The sequence below is a fragment of the Coregonus clupeaformis genome, chromosome 18 (genome assembly GCF_020615455.1).
Source record: "Coregonus clupeaformis isolate EN_2021a chromosome 18, ASM2061545v1, whole genome shotgun sequence".
NCBI classification, from domain to species: domain Eukaryota; kingdom Metazoa; phylum Chordata; class Actinopteri; order Salmoniformes; family Salmonidae; genus Coregonus; species Coregonus clupeaformis.
Genome location: NC_059209.1, coordinates 22,819,052 through 22,836,538, shown reverse-complemented (window position 1 = coordinate 22,836,538; position 17,487 = coordinate 22,819,052). Strand labels below are relative to the sequence as shown.

Below are 17,487 nucleotides of genomic sequence, written 5' to 3'. Positions count from 1 at the left end.
CTGTCAGGCTGATGGAATATCTTGGCAAAGGAAAAATGCTCACTAACAGGGATGTAAACAAATTTGTGCACAACATCTGAGAGCAATAAGCTTCTTGTGCGTATGGAACATTTCTGGGATCTTTTATTTCAGCTCATGAAACATGGGACCAACACTTTACATTTTGAGTTTATATTTTTGTTCAGTGTACATGTTGATTTCCAACTTGTGGGCACATACTGAGCTATATCCACTGGAAATTGCCTCCTGTTTTGTAAATAATTGTTTTTGTACAGCTACTGTTGAATAAACAAACATATTTTCCACTGGGTTTTATTGTTATACATCCCTTAATTCTAGGCAGTTGTATATCATTGAAAAATGTATCTTACTCTATTCCACATTTCCCATCTCCACTCCAGATCAAGGTCCATAATGCTAAACCATCTAGTAATTTTGTAGCATATCATACAGAGGCTCATGTAAGGCACTGATCACTCTCCCATAGAGCCTATCAACAACATCAATCTCTAGGTCAACATGGACAGCACAAACATAATCAGTAAATACATCTGGTTGCTTTCAAGCATTGTGCAAGCTTTAATATCAAACCATATTGAGATTATTTCATAGCTTGGCTTTGGACCTGTCCCGGAGACTGTACAGCACTGTGTGTGCCTCGTCAAAGGAGTCCCCCAGCGCAGACTGGACACGACTCTTCCAGCTCAACATCTTGGGATGATCCTTCAGGATGTCTCTGCCGCCACCTAGGGGCTGAGAGCAAAGCAGTCAATTAATTTAGTAGGCTGAAATGGGTAGCAATCCATACATCAAAATATACTGTAAGTAGTCAAAGACAGTCTTTGAGATGTGACACATTCCTGACTGCATTGTAGGACCATTTTCTCAGCAGAGGTGGCTGGTTCACCCAGTGGCTGAGCTCTGATGGACCAGTTGACTGAGTTTTCCTCACCTGCATGAGTTCACACACGGCCAGCAGGTCAGCCAGGCTGATGTCATCTCCACAGAGGAAGGGCTGCCTCTTGAGGAACATGTTCTCCAGCTTCTCCAAAATGTCACTCAGGTCTGCCAAAGCCCTCTCCACCTTCAGTGGGTCTGTTGGCTGTCCTGTCATTTGGGGCAGTAAAACCTACAGCACAAAGCAGCGACGCATGCCATCAACAACAACCACAGAGCATGAGATATAACAATAAAAGCATAACTATTGCATAAATGTGTAATACCCTGCAAAGAGATGGTGGCTTTGGGATTAGACTACATTTCACCTGCCAAATGACATAGAGCAGAGTGTTCCATGACCAAGCCTTACCTCCATGAGAAAGACCTTGGCCGCATGTGGCCGGGTGTTGGTATGGTGCCATGCTGTGTACTCATCCACTCTCGCCCTCCTCTCTGGGTGGCGTGGATACCAGTTACCTGGGACATCGTATTTGGTGGCCAGGTATTTTAATATGGCATCACTGTAACAAGATGAGGGAGAGGAAATGCCCCTTTTATTTTTTTCATTAAACATTTAAAAAAAAAACATTTTAAACTACAAAGTGAATGAAGAGTCTTACCTCTCAGTCAGAACAAAGTCATTGTCGACCATTACTGGGACCTTCTGCATGGGATTGAGTTTTGTATACTCTGGTGTCCTATTCTCCCCTATATTTAAACAAAGTCATTGAGATACAGTATGTTAATTACATTTCTTTGAGGTATTGGTTTATGCATTTAGCTATACTGAACAAAAATATAAATGCAACATGCAACAAAAACATTCAAAGTTTTTACTGAGTTACAGTTCATATAAGGAAATTGAAATAAATTCATTAGGCCCTAATCTATGGATTTCACGATTGGGCAGTGGTGCAGACATGGGTGGGCCTTGGAGGGCATAGGCCCACCCACTGGGGAGCCAGGCCCAGCCAATCAGAATGAGTTTTACCCCACAAAAGGGCTTTATTACAGACAGAAATACTCTTCAGCACCCCCCCACACACGATCCTGCAGAATCCAGATGTGGAGGTCCTGGGCTGGTGTCGTTACACATGGTCTGCCGTTGTGAGGCCGTACTGCCAAATTCTCTAAAATGATGTTGGAGGCAGCTTATGGTAGAGAAATTAACATTAAATTCTCTGGCAACAGTGCTGGTGGACATTCCTGCAGTCAGCATGCCAATTGCATTCTCCCTCAAATTTAGGCATCTGTGGCATTGTGTTGTGTGACAAAACTACACATTTTAAAGTGGCCTTTTATTGTCACCAGCACAAGGTGCACCTGTGTAATGATCATGCTATTTAATCAGCTTCTTGATATGCCACACCTGTCAGGTGGATGGATTATCTTGGCAAAGGAGAAATGCTCACTAACAGGGATGTAAACAAATTTGAGAGAAATAATCTTTTTGTGCATATGGAACATTTCTGGGATTTTTTTTATTTCAGCTCATGAAACATTTGACATGTTGCGTTTATACTTTTGTTCAATGTATTTGTCTAAATTTGAATACATGGACGATTGTGAAATAATAATAGCATAGCTAGACTTGTCATTCTGAATAGCTAGTTAGTACACATTCGGGACAACTATCAACAGCTGCTGTACAGAGTAGGACAAAGTTCAAGGTACAATAGGTCTAAGTTCAATGCAGGACAGAGCACACACATTTTGCATTTAAAACAATGTAGCACTCAGTCTGTGTATAAATGTATCAAACATATATGCATTTCCATTTAACATTAACAATCTTGCTTTAGTAGCAACCAAAACGATAGCTAGATTGATTGCATGTTTAACTTTAGCTAGATGATGTTGGTAGTTAACGTTAAACGTTAGCCAACTTTCGCCCAGCCAGCTTGAAACTCACCTTTTCGTAATGCAACAGTTTTCACCTTGTGTGGAATTTTATTGCAGTTCAGAAATATATGTATTGCTCTACATGGTTGTGACAATAAATCTAAATACACTTCTAGTTCTACGGCCTTTCTACCGTCCATGATAAACGTATTTGTATTGCTTGCTAACGTTAGGTACTGTAGGCTACTAGTATTTTGCCAGCAGCACAAATTATGTCACTTTTGTAGGGTAATGACGCTACCTTCCACGTTAAAGCCCCCCGTTTCAAACCATTGCAATGTGGATAACTAATTCAATTTATATTGAATTTTAATCAATGGCCACTTTTATTGTTCCAACAAGAAAATGCAATAAGTAATTTATGAAAACAAATAAAAAATATGGAGGCAGGCAGCCTAGCGGTTAAGAGCGTTAAGCCAGTCACGGAAAGGTTGCTGGTCCGAGTCCCCAAGCCGAATAGGTACAAAATCTGTCGCTGTGCCCTTGAGTAAGGCACTTAACGCTAATTGCTCCTGTAAATCGCTCTGGATAAGAGTGTCATGTAAAATGTTTTTTGTTTTTTAAGACCAATAATGAAAATACAATGTTGACACTGGTATGTTGAGAATATTGGGCTGTAGAGAGAGAACTTTTCTGTCTCAGCTAAAGTGGGGTGGAAAATATATAATAAAATGCGTGAAATTATATTTTTTTCAAAGGTGGTTGCAGTGCTGTGAAAAACAGTTGTACTGCACTGGACTGCAAAAAATAGATATTCCCAATTTAGCGTGTTTTTGCGGGGGGACTCTTATTTTGAAAATAAACAACTGCGATCGTGCTGCCCGCATAATATCCTGCTGCTAGGAGAACGGTAATCTGTAGGCTACATAGCCACCAATTGAGTCAAAACAAAAGTCGTGCAGGGCGTGATCAATGGATGGCCGAGCAGCAGATTTCCCATAATCCTTTTAGATTTGAGATGAGGGTTTAAGAATTTTTTTTTGTATAAAATAACGCTTAAGATCTATTTTGTGAGTAAATGTTTGCAGAATAAAAAGTGTACATTATGGCTGTAAAAACAACAACATTCTGAAAGTTACACAACGTCAGTTAAAATTGTATATTTACTTTAACCTACATAATGCATTTACGCGATAATGTACATGGAGCATTAGGAAGGCTTATTAATTAAGCTACTAACTGAGAACTAAGTTTCTCCAGGAACGCCCTAGGGGACAGTCCCCGGGCACATGGCAGAAAGTGCACTGCCGACTAGCAGTCATTCGGCTTGTGCGTTACCATCTGTAGCTGAGACGTTCAATGGAACTGAGCTTGGTACTCGCAGGTTGCCTTTTGTCAGTGCGATAGGTATGCATGAACAGAAAGGGGCTCATTCTCATAATGTCGTTTTACGAAAATGCACCATCAGTTTGTGAGATATCAGTGGAGGTCACAGCTTGGCAAATTTCTGTATATAGCAGCAAGGATGAAGCATAGACGGAGCATGGGGTGGCATCAGTTTCTTGTTTTTAATTGACAAGGAAGATATATATTCCATGTCAATTAAAACAAGAAACCTAATATATCCATCAGTGTTTTCAATATAAAATGGATCCTTCAATTTCTGTAATAGCTTATTAAATTTTTATCTATACCCCTTATGGCATTTTCCTTCCTCCTTACCCTGAATTATTTATTTGTTCTGTTTCTAGACAACTTCCTTATCATATGGCCTGACTATATGGCTGTGATGCTGCTGATTTTACTTTTGTATTTTGTTTTTGTAGTGGGGACAGTAACATTAGTACTTTCTAAATATATATATATATATATATATATATATATATATATATATATACACTTAAAGGCCCAATGCAGCCGTTTTTAACTATATCAATCATTTCTGGGTAAGGATGTGTGTTAGCAATGGATCTGAACGGATATGGGTGGGGCAATGTCTACATATTATGGGTGCAAATTTCAAACACTCACAAAATCTTTGATGAAGGAAGAGAGGGCGATACATAAAGCTTAATAAAGAACAGTGATACTAGCAAGAGCAGTGTGCTGGTTTCTCTCTTCTTTCACAGTATTATTCGATCATAGTGTGGAAATATATGTAAATCACAGGAAAATGAAGTTTGAAAGTCCTGGCCCTAATAGAATAAACATGGCAAAAACAAATGTAGACATTAATAAATGCATTTCTATAGCTTCCAAAATATTTTGTACAATGGTGGGGGAGTGCCAAGATGGCGGCGCGGTGGCTTCAAAACAGCGGCCCCTATCAGTAATTTGTTTTCTCAGCGGCAGTCGCTGCGGGCATGTCTGTGATGGTCGTGTCAGCGGTGGTCTCGTCGCAAAACTAAGACGGTTCTGCCGAGTTGTTCAGCAGAGTTATTCGAGGAAGGAAAGAGAGGAAGACTCCACACCACTCTCTCACTTGAGTATCTTAACTAGTTATTTTCAGATGATCTAATTTTGCTCTTTTGTAGCTTTGGAAATTGTGTGTGTGTTTTCTATACCTGTTCGCACCGCTCCCTGTAGGCTTTACAGACGCTCCCCACCCCTTGGCTGCAACCCTTCTAATTTAGTGTTCCCTGCACACACAACCCATGTGGAATTCCTGGTCTCTGGCAGTGTTTGGAACTGCCGATCTGCGGTCAAGAACGCTGAGTTCATTTCAGCCTATGCTGCCCTTCAGTTCCTTGACTTTTTGGCCCTGACCGAGACATGGATCACCCCAGAGAACACTGCTACTCCAGCTGCTCTCTCTTCATCTGACTACGTTTTCTTTCATAGCCCGAAAGCATCTGGTCGTTGCGGTGGTGACACAAGGCTACTAATTTCTCCTAAGTGGAGATTTTCTATTTTCTCCCTCACTCACATGTCCATCTCCTCATTTGAATTCCATGCTGTCACTGTCACTTGTCCACTCAAGCTTAACATTGTTGTCATCTATCGCCCACCAGGTGCCCTTAGAGAGTTCCTCAATGAACTTGACACCTTGATAAGCTAATTTCCTGACGATAGTTCACCACTCTTCATACTTAGCGACTTCAACCTCCTGACGTCTGCTTTCGATTCATTTCTTTCCAACTCTTTCTTTCCCCTCCTTGCCTCTTTTGACCTCACCCTTTCCCAGTCCCCTCCCATTCACAAGGCAGGCAATACATTTGACCTAATCTTTACTAGAAGCTGTTTGCCTACTAATCTCACTGCAACCCCCCTCCAAGTCTCTGATCACTACTTTGTTTCATTTTCTGTCTCACTCTCCTACAACCCTAGCCACTCAGCCCCCACCTAGATCGTCATGCGCCCTCACAATCTCCGCTCTCTCTCCCACTACTCTCCTCTTCTATACTAATCATCTCTCCCTTTTGCTAAATCCTTCTCTCGCCTGTCTCCTGATTCTGCCTCTTTGACCCTACTCTCCTCCCTTTCTGCATCCTATGATTCGCACTGTCCACTTTCCTCCCTGCTGGCTTGGCCCTCCCCTCCTGCTGCGTGGCTGAGTGACTCATTGCGAGCTTAAAGGAACAGGGCTGCGGGCAGCTGAGTGAAAATGGAGGGAAACTAAACTTCCGGAGGACCTATCATCATTTCACTCCCTCCTCTCTACCTTCTCCTCCTCTGTATCTGCTGCTAAAACCACTTTCTATTAATCTACATTTCAAGCTTCTGCCTCTAACACTAGGAAACTATTTTCCACCTTCTCCTCCCTCCTTAATCCTCCACTCCCTCCTTCTTCCCTCTCCGCGGACGACTTTGTCAACCACTTTGAAAAGAAGGTTGACAACATCTGCTCCTCATTCACTCAGCCTATTGAGTCCATTGGTCCCACTCACACATAACTACCCTACACCTTGACCTCTTTCTCCCCTCTGTCTCCAGATTAAATCCTGTGACTAGCAAGGTCTGGCCGCCCAACAACCTGCCCGCCTGACCCCATCCCCTCCTCCCTTTTCCAGACCATCTCTGGAGACCTTTTCCAATTCCTCACTTCCCTCATCAACTCATCCCTGACCACTGGCTGCATCCCCTTTGACTTCAAAATGACTCGAGTCGCTCCACTCCACAAGAAACCAACACTCAACTCCTCTGACATCAAAAACTACAGACCAGTATCCCTTCTTTCTTTTCTTTACAAAACACTTGAGCGTGCTGTCTCTGACCAACTCTCTCGCTGTCTCTCTCAGAACAATTTCTTGACCCTAACCAGTCAGTCTTCAAGACAGGTCACTCAACCGAGACTGTTCTTCTTTGTGTCACGGAGTCTCTCCGCACTGCCAAAGCTGACTCTCTCTCCTCTGTTTTTTTTATTTTTTTATTTATTTTTTTTACCCAATGTTTCTATTTTTTTTTTTTTTTAGTCATTTAGCAGACGCTCTTATCCAGAGCGACTTACAGTTAGTGAATATTTTATATATATATATATTTTTTTATTTTTATACTGGCCCCCCGTGGGAATCGAACCCACAACCCTGGCGTTGCAAACGCCATGCTCTATCAACTGAGCTACATCCCTGCCGGCCATTCCCTCCCCTACCCTGGACGACGCTGGGCCAATTGTGCGCCGCCCATGAGTCTCCCGGTCGCGGCCGGCTGCGACAGAGCCTGGATTCGAACCAGGATCTCTAGTGGCACAGTTAGCACTGCGATGCAGTGCCTTAGACCACTGCGCCACTCAGGACACTCTGTTCTCATCCTCCTAGGTCTATCTGCTGCCTTCGACACCATGAACCATCAGATCCTCCTCTACACCCTCTCAGGTCTGGGTGTCTCAGGCTCTGCACACTCTTGGATTGCATCCTACCTGGCAAGCCGCTCCTACCAGGTGACATGGAGAAGATCTGTGTCAGCACCACATACTCTCACTACTGGTGTCCCCAGGGCTCGGTTCTAGGCCCTCGCCTTTTCTCTCTATACACTAAGTCACTCGGCTCTGTCATATCCTCACATGGTCTCTCTATCATTGCTATGCAGATGACACTCAGCTACTTTTCTCCTTCTCCCTTTATGACACCCAGGTGGCGACACGCATCTGTAAGCTTGGCCGATATCTCAGCTTGGATGTTGGCCCGCCTTGACAAGACGGAGCTGCTCTTCTTCCCGGGGATGGCCTGCCCGCTCCAAGACCTCTCCATCACGGTTGACAACTCCACGGTGTCCCCCTCCCAGAGGGCAAAGAACCTTGGCGTGGCCCTGGACAACACCCTGTCGTTCTCTGCAAACATCAAAGCAGTGACTCGCTCCTGCAGATTCATGCTCTACAACAGCCGTAGAGTACGACCCTACCTCACACAGGAAGCGTCGCAGGTCCTAATCCAGGCACTTATCATCTCCCGTCTGGACTACTGCAACTCGCTGTTGGCTGGCTCTCCGCTTGTGCCATAAACCCCTGCAACTTATCCAGAACACTGCAGCCCACCTGGTGTTCAACCTTCCCAAGTTCTCCCATGTCACCCTGCTCCTCCACTCACTCCACTGGCTTCCAGTCGAAGCTCGCATCCACTACAAGACCATGGTACTCGCCTACGGAGCAGCAAAAGGAACAGTCCCTCCCTACCTTCAGGCTATGCTCAAACCCTACACCCCAACCCTAGCACTCCGTTCTGCCACCTCTGGTCTCTTGGCCCTCCCACCCCCAGCTCCTGCTCTGCTCAGCCCAGTCCAAGCTCTTCTCTGTCCTGGCACCCCAATGGTGGAACTAGCCTCCCTCTGAAGCTAGGACAGCAGAGTTCTAGCTTAGGCCCTTTATCTACTTCCCCAGAGTCAGATTATCTCGGGGATACCATTTTTATGTGTCTGCGTGCTGTGTTAAGGAAGTTGCTAACTAGCGTGTCTGCTAGCATGCTCAAACCCTACACCCTACCCCGAGCACTCCGTTCTGCCACCAATTACCATAATGCCTACACTTCACAATCCCTGACAAAGAACACACATTCTGGAACTTTGTATCTATATGACAGTGAGATATTCATAACACTGCCAGTTGTTGAATAAGAGTGGCGCAGTGGTCTAAGGCACTGCACCGCAGTGCTAGCTGTGCCACTAGAGATCCTGGTTCGAATCCAGGCTCTGTCGTAGCCGGCCGCGACCGGGAGACCCATGGGGCGGCGCACAATTGGCCCAGCGTCGTCCAGGGTAGGGGAGGGAATGGCTGGCAGGGATGTAGCTCAGTTGGTAGAGCATGGCGTTTGCAACGCCAGGGTTGTGGGTTCGTTTCCCACGGGGGGCCAGTATGAAAAAATAAATAAATAATGTATGCACTCACTTAACTGTAAGTCGCTCTGGATAAGAGCGTCAGCTAAATGACTAAAAATTTTAATGTAAAAAAAAAAAGTCCTTGCAGCAAACACTGGAGCTGTGTTTCACAGAGGGGTTGACAACAATGTTGTCCTTGGGCCGTCATCTGCTTTTGAAGCCTTCCTCTTGTCTCCGGACTGGAACTCCGTATGGATCTCCAGGAAGGTTTTGTTCTTGGTCTCAGGGACTACCAGGAATATGTATACAGCAACCAAGACCGAAATCACCAAGAACACCAGGAAACAGTACTGCTGCAGCTTAGTCTGTGGAGGTAAAAGAGCAGACCAAACCAATCTAGAACCATCTCTCCAAACAGCCATCTCTCCTATTTCCATATCAATCGACAGTACCGATATCAAACTACTCTAGTATTGTATAACCTACTGTAACACTAACCATACTCCTTATTTTAAAGGTTAAGTGTCACGGTTGCAAACACTTGGAACCTACCACAATAAATGGAAACACCATGCCAATGAAGAAGAAGCTGAGCCAGTTCACGGACCCTCCGATCATGTATGCAGCAGGCCGTGTGGTTTGTGTGAATAACTCTGTGGTCAAGATGTTTGTCACACCACCTCCAAAGGACAAAGTGAAGGTATAGTGTTCATTTTAAAGTAATTTATAATCAGATAATGAATAATATTGATGCCAGATCACACAAAGTTTGGCAAAACTGGCATAAATGAGCGATAAGTAAGTTCTGTCGGTTACCTGGTCCCAAACCAAAGCTGAGTATGAAAGCAAAGACGCATCCCATGCTAAGATAAGGCATCCATAGGCCTGCTCCCTGCGTTCAATGAAAGAAGACAACAATTAGATCATAGAAAACTAGTGTTCTCAAAGCGGCCAGCCAAGCAACATGAAAGGTCCAATGCAGCCATTTTTATCTCAATATAAAATAATTTCTGGGTAACAATTAAGTACCTTAATGTGATTGTTTTCAATTAAAATTGTCAAAAATAAACTTCTTAGCAAAGAGCAATTTCTCAAGCAAGAATTTTGCTAGGACTGTCTGGGAGTGTGTTGGGGAAAATACACTAACTGTAAGTCGCTCTGAATAAGAGCATCTGCTAAATGAATAAAATTAAAAAATGTAAAATCTCGTGGTAAGATAATGTTATTGGCAGAGAGGTTTGGAACTCTCTATCTTATTGGTCTATTAACTAATCACCAGGCAGGCCAAAACTCCATCCCACTAAAACAGTCTGAAATTTCAGGCGGTCTTTTCAAACAGCTCTTACACCAAAAGGGCATTATCATAATGTAAAAAATGTCACAACCTCGTAGTGTGGAAATATATATAAAACACAGGAGAAAATCCCGTTTTTGACTGCACTGGGGCTTGTTACCCAGCAATTATTTGATATTGAGATACAAATGGCTGCATTGGACCTTTTTAAGGGTTGGTTTAATCAACCATAACTTATTTAAGTGCAACACAGGTCTCTTATTCTGATTTAATAAGAGACCGAAATGGAATTGTTAGATCAAAGATGCTTTACTTGGAAGGTGAGGGTCAGAGTGAAGCAAATGCACCAGAAAGCCATTAGGGTGTACCCTCCGATGATGAGCACTTTTCGTCCCAGAGATTCGATCAGCATGCCCTGAAAGACACAGCATCTCATATGACATACCAGCAGAAATATAAGAATGTGGAGAAATATAAGATCTTCTGAGTTAAAAAACGTAGATGTAGGATATTAATTTGATTAACCTGTTGCAAGAGAACTTTCCTTTTAATGCAGGAAATGTTAAACTTGTAGTGTATTTGAGGTTTAAAAAGGCTTCTGAAGTTTGTAATTTGGACTTTAACATTTCAGACTTGATTTTCCCTTACGAAAAATGTATCAACTCCTACAAAAATGTCCATTAATTATAATCCACATAATAATTCACATTTCCTGTTGCTGCAGGATTAAGATCCGACATCTGTAGTCAACACATCTTCTAATCATACTTAATATCACAACACTGGTATCTTCATTAAATATGTTAATCCACCAGATGAATAGTAACATAAATCATAGCATAGCATTCAATGAGAACAGTACTGTCATACCAGCATAGCATGATGAAATTTGCGATCAGTCATGTTGTAAAGAGGATTCTAAAGACTAATAAATCCATGCAAAGAGGCATGGGGTTGTATGACATTTCCGCTCTACGATGGACTCTATGCATGCTTCTAAATATATGTACTATGACCAATAGTTGACACTCACACAGGTAAGGGCAGTGAGGCATTCACAGGCTCCTGTGCCCACAGTTACGTAGGGTATGTTAACCTCTGGAATTCCGGCCTCCTCAAACACATAATCTGCATAAAAATAAATCTGCAAGAGAGAGAGTGATAGAAAACAAGTGAAACACAGGTCCTTCACACTATACCCTATAGTGTATACCAGGGATGAGCAACTTTGAAGGGGGTGGGGGCCACAAAAAAATCTGAACTCGTCATGCAGTCAGAGCCAGCCCTAGGCTTTTGGGGCCCCAAGTTACATTTTGTTGGCCCACCCAGCAAAATATATCATACCATATACGGTACATGTATACCCTATAGTCTATATACCCTATAACAATATGAATGTCCTGCAGGTTATATGAACTTAACATGAGAGTTCTGTGAATGGAATATTGTACATTTAAACCAACTTCTTCTGATCTCAACTGACTTGAGTTCATACTGATAAACGTTGCAGCCCTGAGGGGACATAGGGTCATGTGTGGCAATTTGGTCTGTTGCTGACATACAGCGTTGATGCCGTTGAGCTGCTGGGCAGCGTTGAGCAGGATGATGGTGAGGACTTGCCAGCGGAGGCTGCGGTCCATGAACAGCTGCCAGGGCTTCTTGGGTTTAATGCCCATGGCGCTGATCCTCTCCCTCTCCATGTCTTCCCGCTCGCGATCAAAGTTATCCGTGCCGTGGAGTTGCTTCATCGCTGTCCACAGGAAACACAAGACACAGCTCACATGGTCTCTCTCCTCTCCACGCTTCATTTGTTATCCCTCACACTCATAACAAACAGGAATCCACTCATTCACCCAGCCAGCCTAACAAAACCAAACCAGACAGACACAGTGGGATACACAGAGATATTTCTTTGATGATCAAGGATTGTGTGACTAATGAGAGACATTGCCTGGCAGTGTAACCTGCTGTTACAGTATGCACTGCAGTCATGTGCTTGCCCCAGTATGTCTCTCAAGGGGAAAGATTTGTACAATTTATGTTTCCCACCCTGATCTCAGATAAAGGCTGAATCATCACCCCCTCCAAGCGTTCCATCACGTGCATCGTGTCAAATCAATGTTCAGGTACAGGGTGACACAGCTCAGCTCTCTTTTTTTAGATGAATGATTGTAGGTTACAATTTAGGTTTGCACACTTAGATCCTACTTTTTTGCTAAAAAAACTTTTCTGTCTCAATAGTTTTCAGCACGATGACTGTTGTTTTAAGACAAGGAGTCAGTCCCTATGTACAGTGGGGAAAAAAAGTATTTAGTCAGCCACCAATTGTGCAAGTTCTCCCACTTAAAAAGATGAGAGAGGCCTGTAATTTTCATCATAGGTACACGTCAACTATGCCAGACAAATTGAGGAAAAAAAATCCAGAAAATCACATTGTAGGATTTTTTATGAATTTATTTGCAAATTATGGTGGAAAATAAGTATTTGGTCACCTACAAACAAGCAAGATTTCTGGCTCTCACAGACCTGTAACTTCTTATTTAAGAGGCTCCTCTGTCCTCCACTCGTTACCTGTATTAATGGCACCTGTTTGAACTTGTTATCAGTATAAAAGACACCTGTCCACAACCTCAAACAGTCACACTCCAAACTCCACTATGGCCAAGACCAAAGAGCCGTCAAAGGACACCAGAAACAAAATTGTAGACCTGCACCAGGCTGGGAAGACTGAATCTGCAATAGGTAAGCAGCTTGGTTTGAAGAAATCAACTGTGGGAGCAATTATTAGGAAATGGAAGACATACAAGACCACTGATAATCTCCCTCGATCTGGGGCTCCACGCAAGATCTCACCCGTGGGGTCAAAATGATCACAAGAACGGTGAGCAAAATCCCAGAACCACACGGGGGGGACCTAGTGAATGACCTGCAGAGAGCTGGGACCAAAGTAACAAAGCCTACCATCAATAACACACTACGCCGCTAGGGACTCAAATCCTGCAGTGCGAGACGTGTCCCCCTGCTTAAGCCAGTACATGTCCAGGCCCGTCTGAAGTTTGCTAGAGTGCATTTGGATGATCCAGAAGAGGATTGGGAGAATGTCATATGGTCAGATGAAACCAAAATATAACTTTTTTGGTAAAAACTCAACTCGTCGTGTTTGGAGGACAAAGAATGCTGAGTTGATTCCAAAGAACACCATACCTACTGTGAAGCATGGGGGGTGGAAACATCATGCTTTGGGGCTGTTTTTCTGCAAAGGGACCAGGACGACTGATCCGTGTAAAGGAAAGAATGAATGGGGCCATGTATCGTGAGATTTTGAGTTAAAACCTCCTTCCATCAGCAAGGGCATTGAAGATGAAACGTGGCTGGGTCTTTCAGCATGACAATGATCCCAAACACACCGCCCGGGCAACGAAGGAGTGGCTTCGTAAGAAGCATTTCAAGGTCCTGGAGTGGCCTAGCCAGTCTCCAGATCTCAACCCCATAGAAAATCTTTGGAGGGAGTTGAAAGTCTGTGTTGCCCAGCGACAGCCCCAAAACATCATTGCTCTAGAGGAGATCTGCATGGAGGAATGGGCCAAAATACCAGCAACAGTGTGTGAAAACCTTGTGAAGACTTACAGAAAACGTTTGACCTGTGTCATTGCCAACAAAGGGTATATAACAAAGTATTGAGAAACTTTTGTTATTGACCAAATACTTATTTTCCACCATAATTTGCAAATAAATTCATAAAAAATCCTACAATGTGATTTTCTGGATTTTTTCCCCTCATTTTGTCTGTCATAGTTGACGTGTACCTATGATGAAAATTACAGGCCTCTCTCATCTTTTTAAGTGGGAGAACTTGCACAATTGGTGGCTGACTAAATACTTTTTTTCCCCACTGTATGTGAGAGAGCTCATGGTAGATCTTTTCACGTGATTGGAACATACCGTTTCTACATCCAACGTCATCCCCTCTGTCGATCAGCAGGTAGCGAGGGCTTTCTGGGAACCAGGGCAGTATGAGGAGCTGCAGGACCGCTGGGATACAGGTGGTGCAGAGCAGGAAGGGCCAGTGCTCTTCTTTACCCAGGAGCTCACTGCAGGATCATAGACACTCATTATAGGAACACACACAAGAAATGATGCGCAGTCTTCATTTCAAAGTAATCTGCAAATTAGTAGGCAATAGTCCAGGATGATCTAAACTTACTTAAGCCCAATCACCTGTCCAGTAAGGATGCCCCCGGTGATGAAAACAGAAGTCCCCATTGCCATGGCACCACGAAGTGCCCTTGGGGCGATTTCCCCCAGATACTGTGGCTGAACGCATATGCCGATGCCTGCCAATCAGCATATTATTAGAACAAAGTGTGGCATATTGACTTACAGACAAGACAGAACCTTCAAAACATCTATATTTTTCAACTCATCCAGCTTAGAAATAAAGACTGCAAACTGCTGATGTCAACACTTCACTTGACTAACGCACTGACATATTTACCCGCATTTACTCCTGTGAAAAATCGTCCAACGATGAGCAGTTCAAATAATCCAGTGGGGTAGCTCAGGCCCATCAACAGAGCAGCCAGTAAGGCAAATGCGTTGTTCATCATTAGTGTCCCTTTTCTTTGACACAGAATATTTGCCGTTAATGAAACATGTATTGAAAGTGCCTTGTTTGGAGAAAAGAATGCATGCAGTCAAATGGCTATTGCCAAAATAGTAATAGCCTATGTGTAGAATTGGAGACAAATATCCAAATGAGGATACAAGCCACTATTAACAAAACACTTCTTTATACCTCCCAAATCTAATGGCCATTGTTCCACCTATAGTTGCTCCAACAAATCCTCCTATTGTGAAAATGGACACGATGCTGGACCACAGCAGAGTGAGGTATTTCTCTGAGATGTCCTCATCATAGCGCTCCAGCCAGGTTTGGTTGATGAAATTCTGCACAGACTGGGGAAAAAAACATGAGGACAGAATACAAATGATTATCCAATGTCAGTATCATCTTCTCATTAATTCATTAACACCTAAACATTTTCTCTAAGTATTTCATCTAAGTATATTACACTTAAAGGGGCAATCTGCTGTTGAAACAATTACAAAATGTAATTCCTGCCACTGTTTCAATAAAAGCTGAGGGAGGGGGCTGGATACATGTAACCAAGCTCAAATTCATAGACAGTGCTATGGATGCAAGGACTGACCATCCATCATATAAAAATGATAGTTTAAACCATGTTTTTTGGCTATACAGTGGTTGTTTACATTTACATTGTTTACAAACATTGGAATAAAACAAGCTTATATTTTGGGTTCTGATGGGGTACAGCAGTTGAACTAAGCTCATAAGGCATTTATAAGTTACATTCTTAATGAATCAGTAGGTACATATCATTAATTTATAAGTCCCAAAATGGATGTAGCAACTCCAGATTCCCCCTTTACATAGACAAATATTGACAATAATGTCTTACCTTGGTGGGGGCATTGATGATGGAAATATTATAACCATATTGAAAGGTCCCGCCAATGCAAGCTGCACAAATTGCCAGTAGAAGGGATTTGTTCGGACGCTGAAACCAATAATACACAATTGGTGGTTTAGCATCCCATAATATGTACAGATTCTGTGCTATACTTTTCAACATTCAGTATTGAACAGAAAAAGGATACCTCCAACAGGTGTAGCCCAATCATTATCATATTTAACTATTAGATAGCTTTCAGAAGTCCAAATGAGGCACAAATACATATCAAACATATTTTAGCTAAGGTTATTAATTACAATAGCCATGTGTAGACAATTAAGTAGGCTATAGGTTTCTTTAAATAACTTTATAAGAATTGTAGGCCCTATTTTCAGGAGAAGGACACCAAAAACAGTGGGCTTAGTTAGTTTAAAACAAGATATGTTTTGAAAATGTATGCACTCACTAACTGTAAGGTGCTCTGGATAAGAGCGTCTGCTAAATGACTAAAATGTAAATGTATTTATTATTTATTATTGGTTAACATAACTTATAATTCACACTAATAATAATAATAATAATAACAACACTAATATAATAATAATAATAATAGTAATGCATGTGTTACTACTGTTGTTGTTATTATTACTAATATAGCAATAACACTTCTTCTTAATATTATTATACATACCTTAATTTTCTCTTTTGTTCCTGTGCTGCCTTCAAGCAAAAGTTGATATTCCGTATCTCCTTTAGTCATTTTGAGTCCTGTTTTTTGTTTTATCTATGTACAACTTCAGATTGTATACAGGTTTTGCTGTCTAGCAAAAGGCATTTATCTTACTACAAGTGCAAAAGTTGCTCTCTCCTAGGCTAATGTAGCCTACTCATCCTCAAGCGGAGTGCCTTTCGAGGATGTGTTTGGGTTGCGCAGTAAATATAGTGAGGATAATACAATTGATCAGTTGTTCCTTGGATGACCCAGTGTCCCCTCGTCTGAGCATAACATTGCATTACAGACTTTTCTATTTTTTACGAGTGGGAAACTCTGCACTCTTTAGACACAGTAACCATTGAATATGCACCGAAACGCATCTCTCTCACACACCGGTTACAGTTCATCCATTTTGTGCAGATATCTTCATCAAACATTAGGCTATTTTTCCCTTTATCATTAATAAAAGGCCTACCTCTTTCTTTAATTCTGCATTGCTATCCATTTTGAATTTCGTTCATTGAGCCCAAAAAATTAAAAAGCACTATTTATGCAAGTAAAGCAACTGCAACCTACTTATGGATTAAACCTAGGCTACTTATGGTCTGGTCGCACCCAAAGGCACACGTGTTGTAGGTGTGATGATTCTATTGTAGCCTAGGCTGTATTATTACCACTAGTATGAGGGTGTTTAATGAACTCTTGACAGCATTCCTTTAGGCTACTCTGTGCTACCAGTAGGCCTATGCAGTAAATTGACCTTAATCTGATGTGAAACAAGTTAAGAAATTGCACTATCCACTGAGGTTGACTAATAATGATTTTGATCTATAATTAATTTGTTTTATCCAACATTTGGCAAGGTGCAATTTAAAAGGTATAGCCCAGGTCTATTTGAAAACCATGCACAAAAACTAAGAAAAGGTATATTGGATTTGACCTATTTTCTGGTCATCAGTGTGGCAATTTTCCTTTTT

The 17,487-nt window shown here is 42.3% G+C and overlaps 2 protein-coding genes across 2 annotated transcripts; both read right to left on the bottom strand.

The window, feature by feature from the left end:
* Nucleotides 1-296: 296 nt before the first annotated feature.
* LOC121550185 (glutathione S-transferase theta-1) lies at nucleotides 297-4,613 on the bottom strand. The gene is made up of 5 exons (XM_041862312.2): nucleotides 2,852-4,613; nucleotides 1,560-1,647; nucleotides 1,310-1,460; nucleotides 953-1,129; nucleotides 297-753 (listed from the first exon to the last, which is right to left on the bottom strand). The coding sequence occupies exons 1-5, from the start codon at nucleotides 2,979-2,981 to the stop codon at nucleotides 607-609; spliced, it is 693 nt and encodes a 230-aa protein (XP_041718246.2). The 5' UTR covers nucleotides 2,982-4,613; the 3' UTR covers nucleotides 297-606.
* Nucleotides 4,614-9,098: 4,485 nt separating this feature from the next.
* LOC121550996 (solute carrier family 2, facilitated glucose transporter member 11-like) lies at nucleotides 9,099-17,108 on the bottom strand. The gene is made up of 12 exons (XM_041863489.2): nucleotides 16,487-17,108; nucleotides 15,802-15,900; nucleotides 15,117-15,277; nucleotides 14,817-14,941; nucleotides 14,526-14,655; nucleotides 14,264-14,412; nucleotides 11,884-12,071; nucleotides 11,355-11,465; nucleotides 10,635-10,736; nucleotides 9,844-9,919; nucleotides 9,580-9,707; nucleotides 9,099-9,392 (listed from the first exon to the last, which is right to left on the bottom strand). The coding sequence occupies exons 1-12, from the start codon at nucleotides 16,553-16,555 to the stop codon at nucleotides 9,195-9,197; spliced, it is 1,536 nt and encodes a 511-aa protein (XP_041719423.2). The 5' UTR covers nucleotides 16,556-17,108; the 3' UTR covers nucleotides 9,099-9,194.
* Nucleotides 17,109-17,487: the final 379 nt, after the last annotated feature.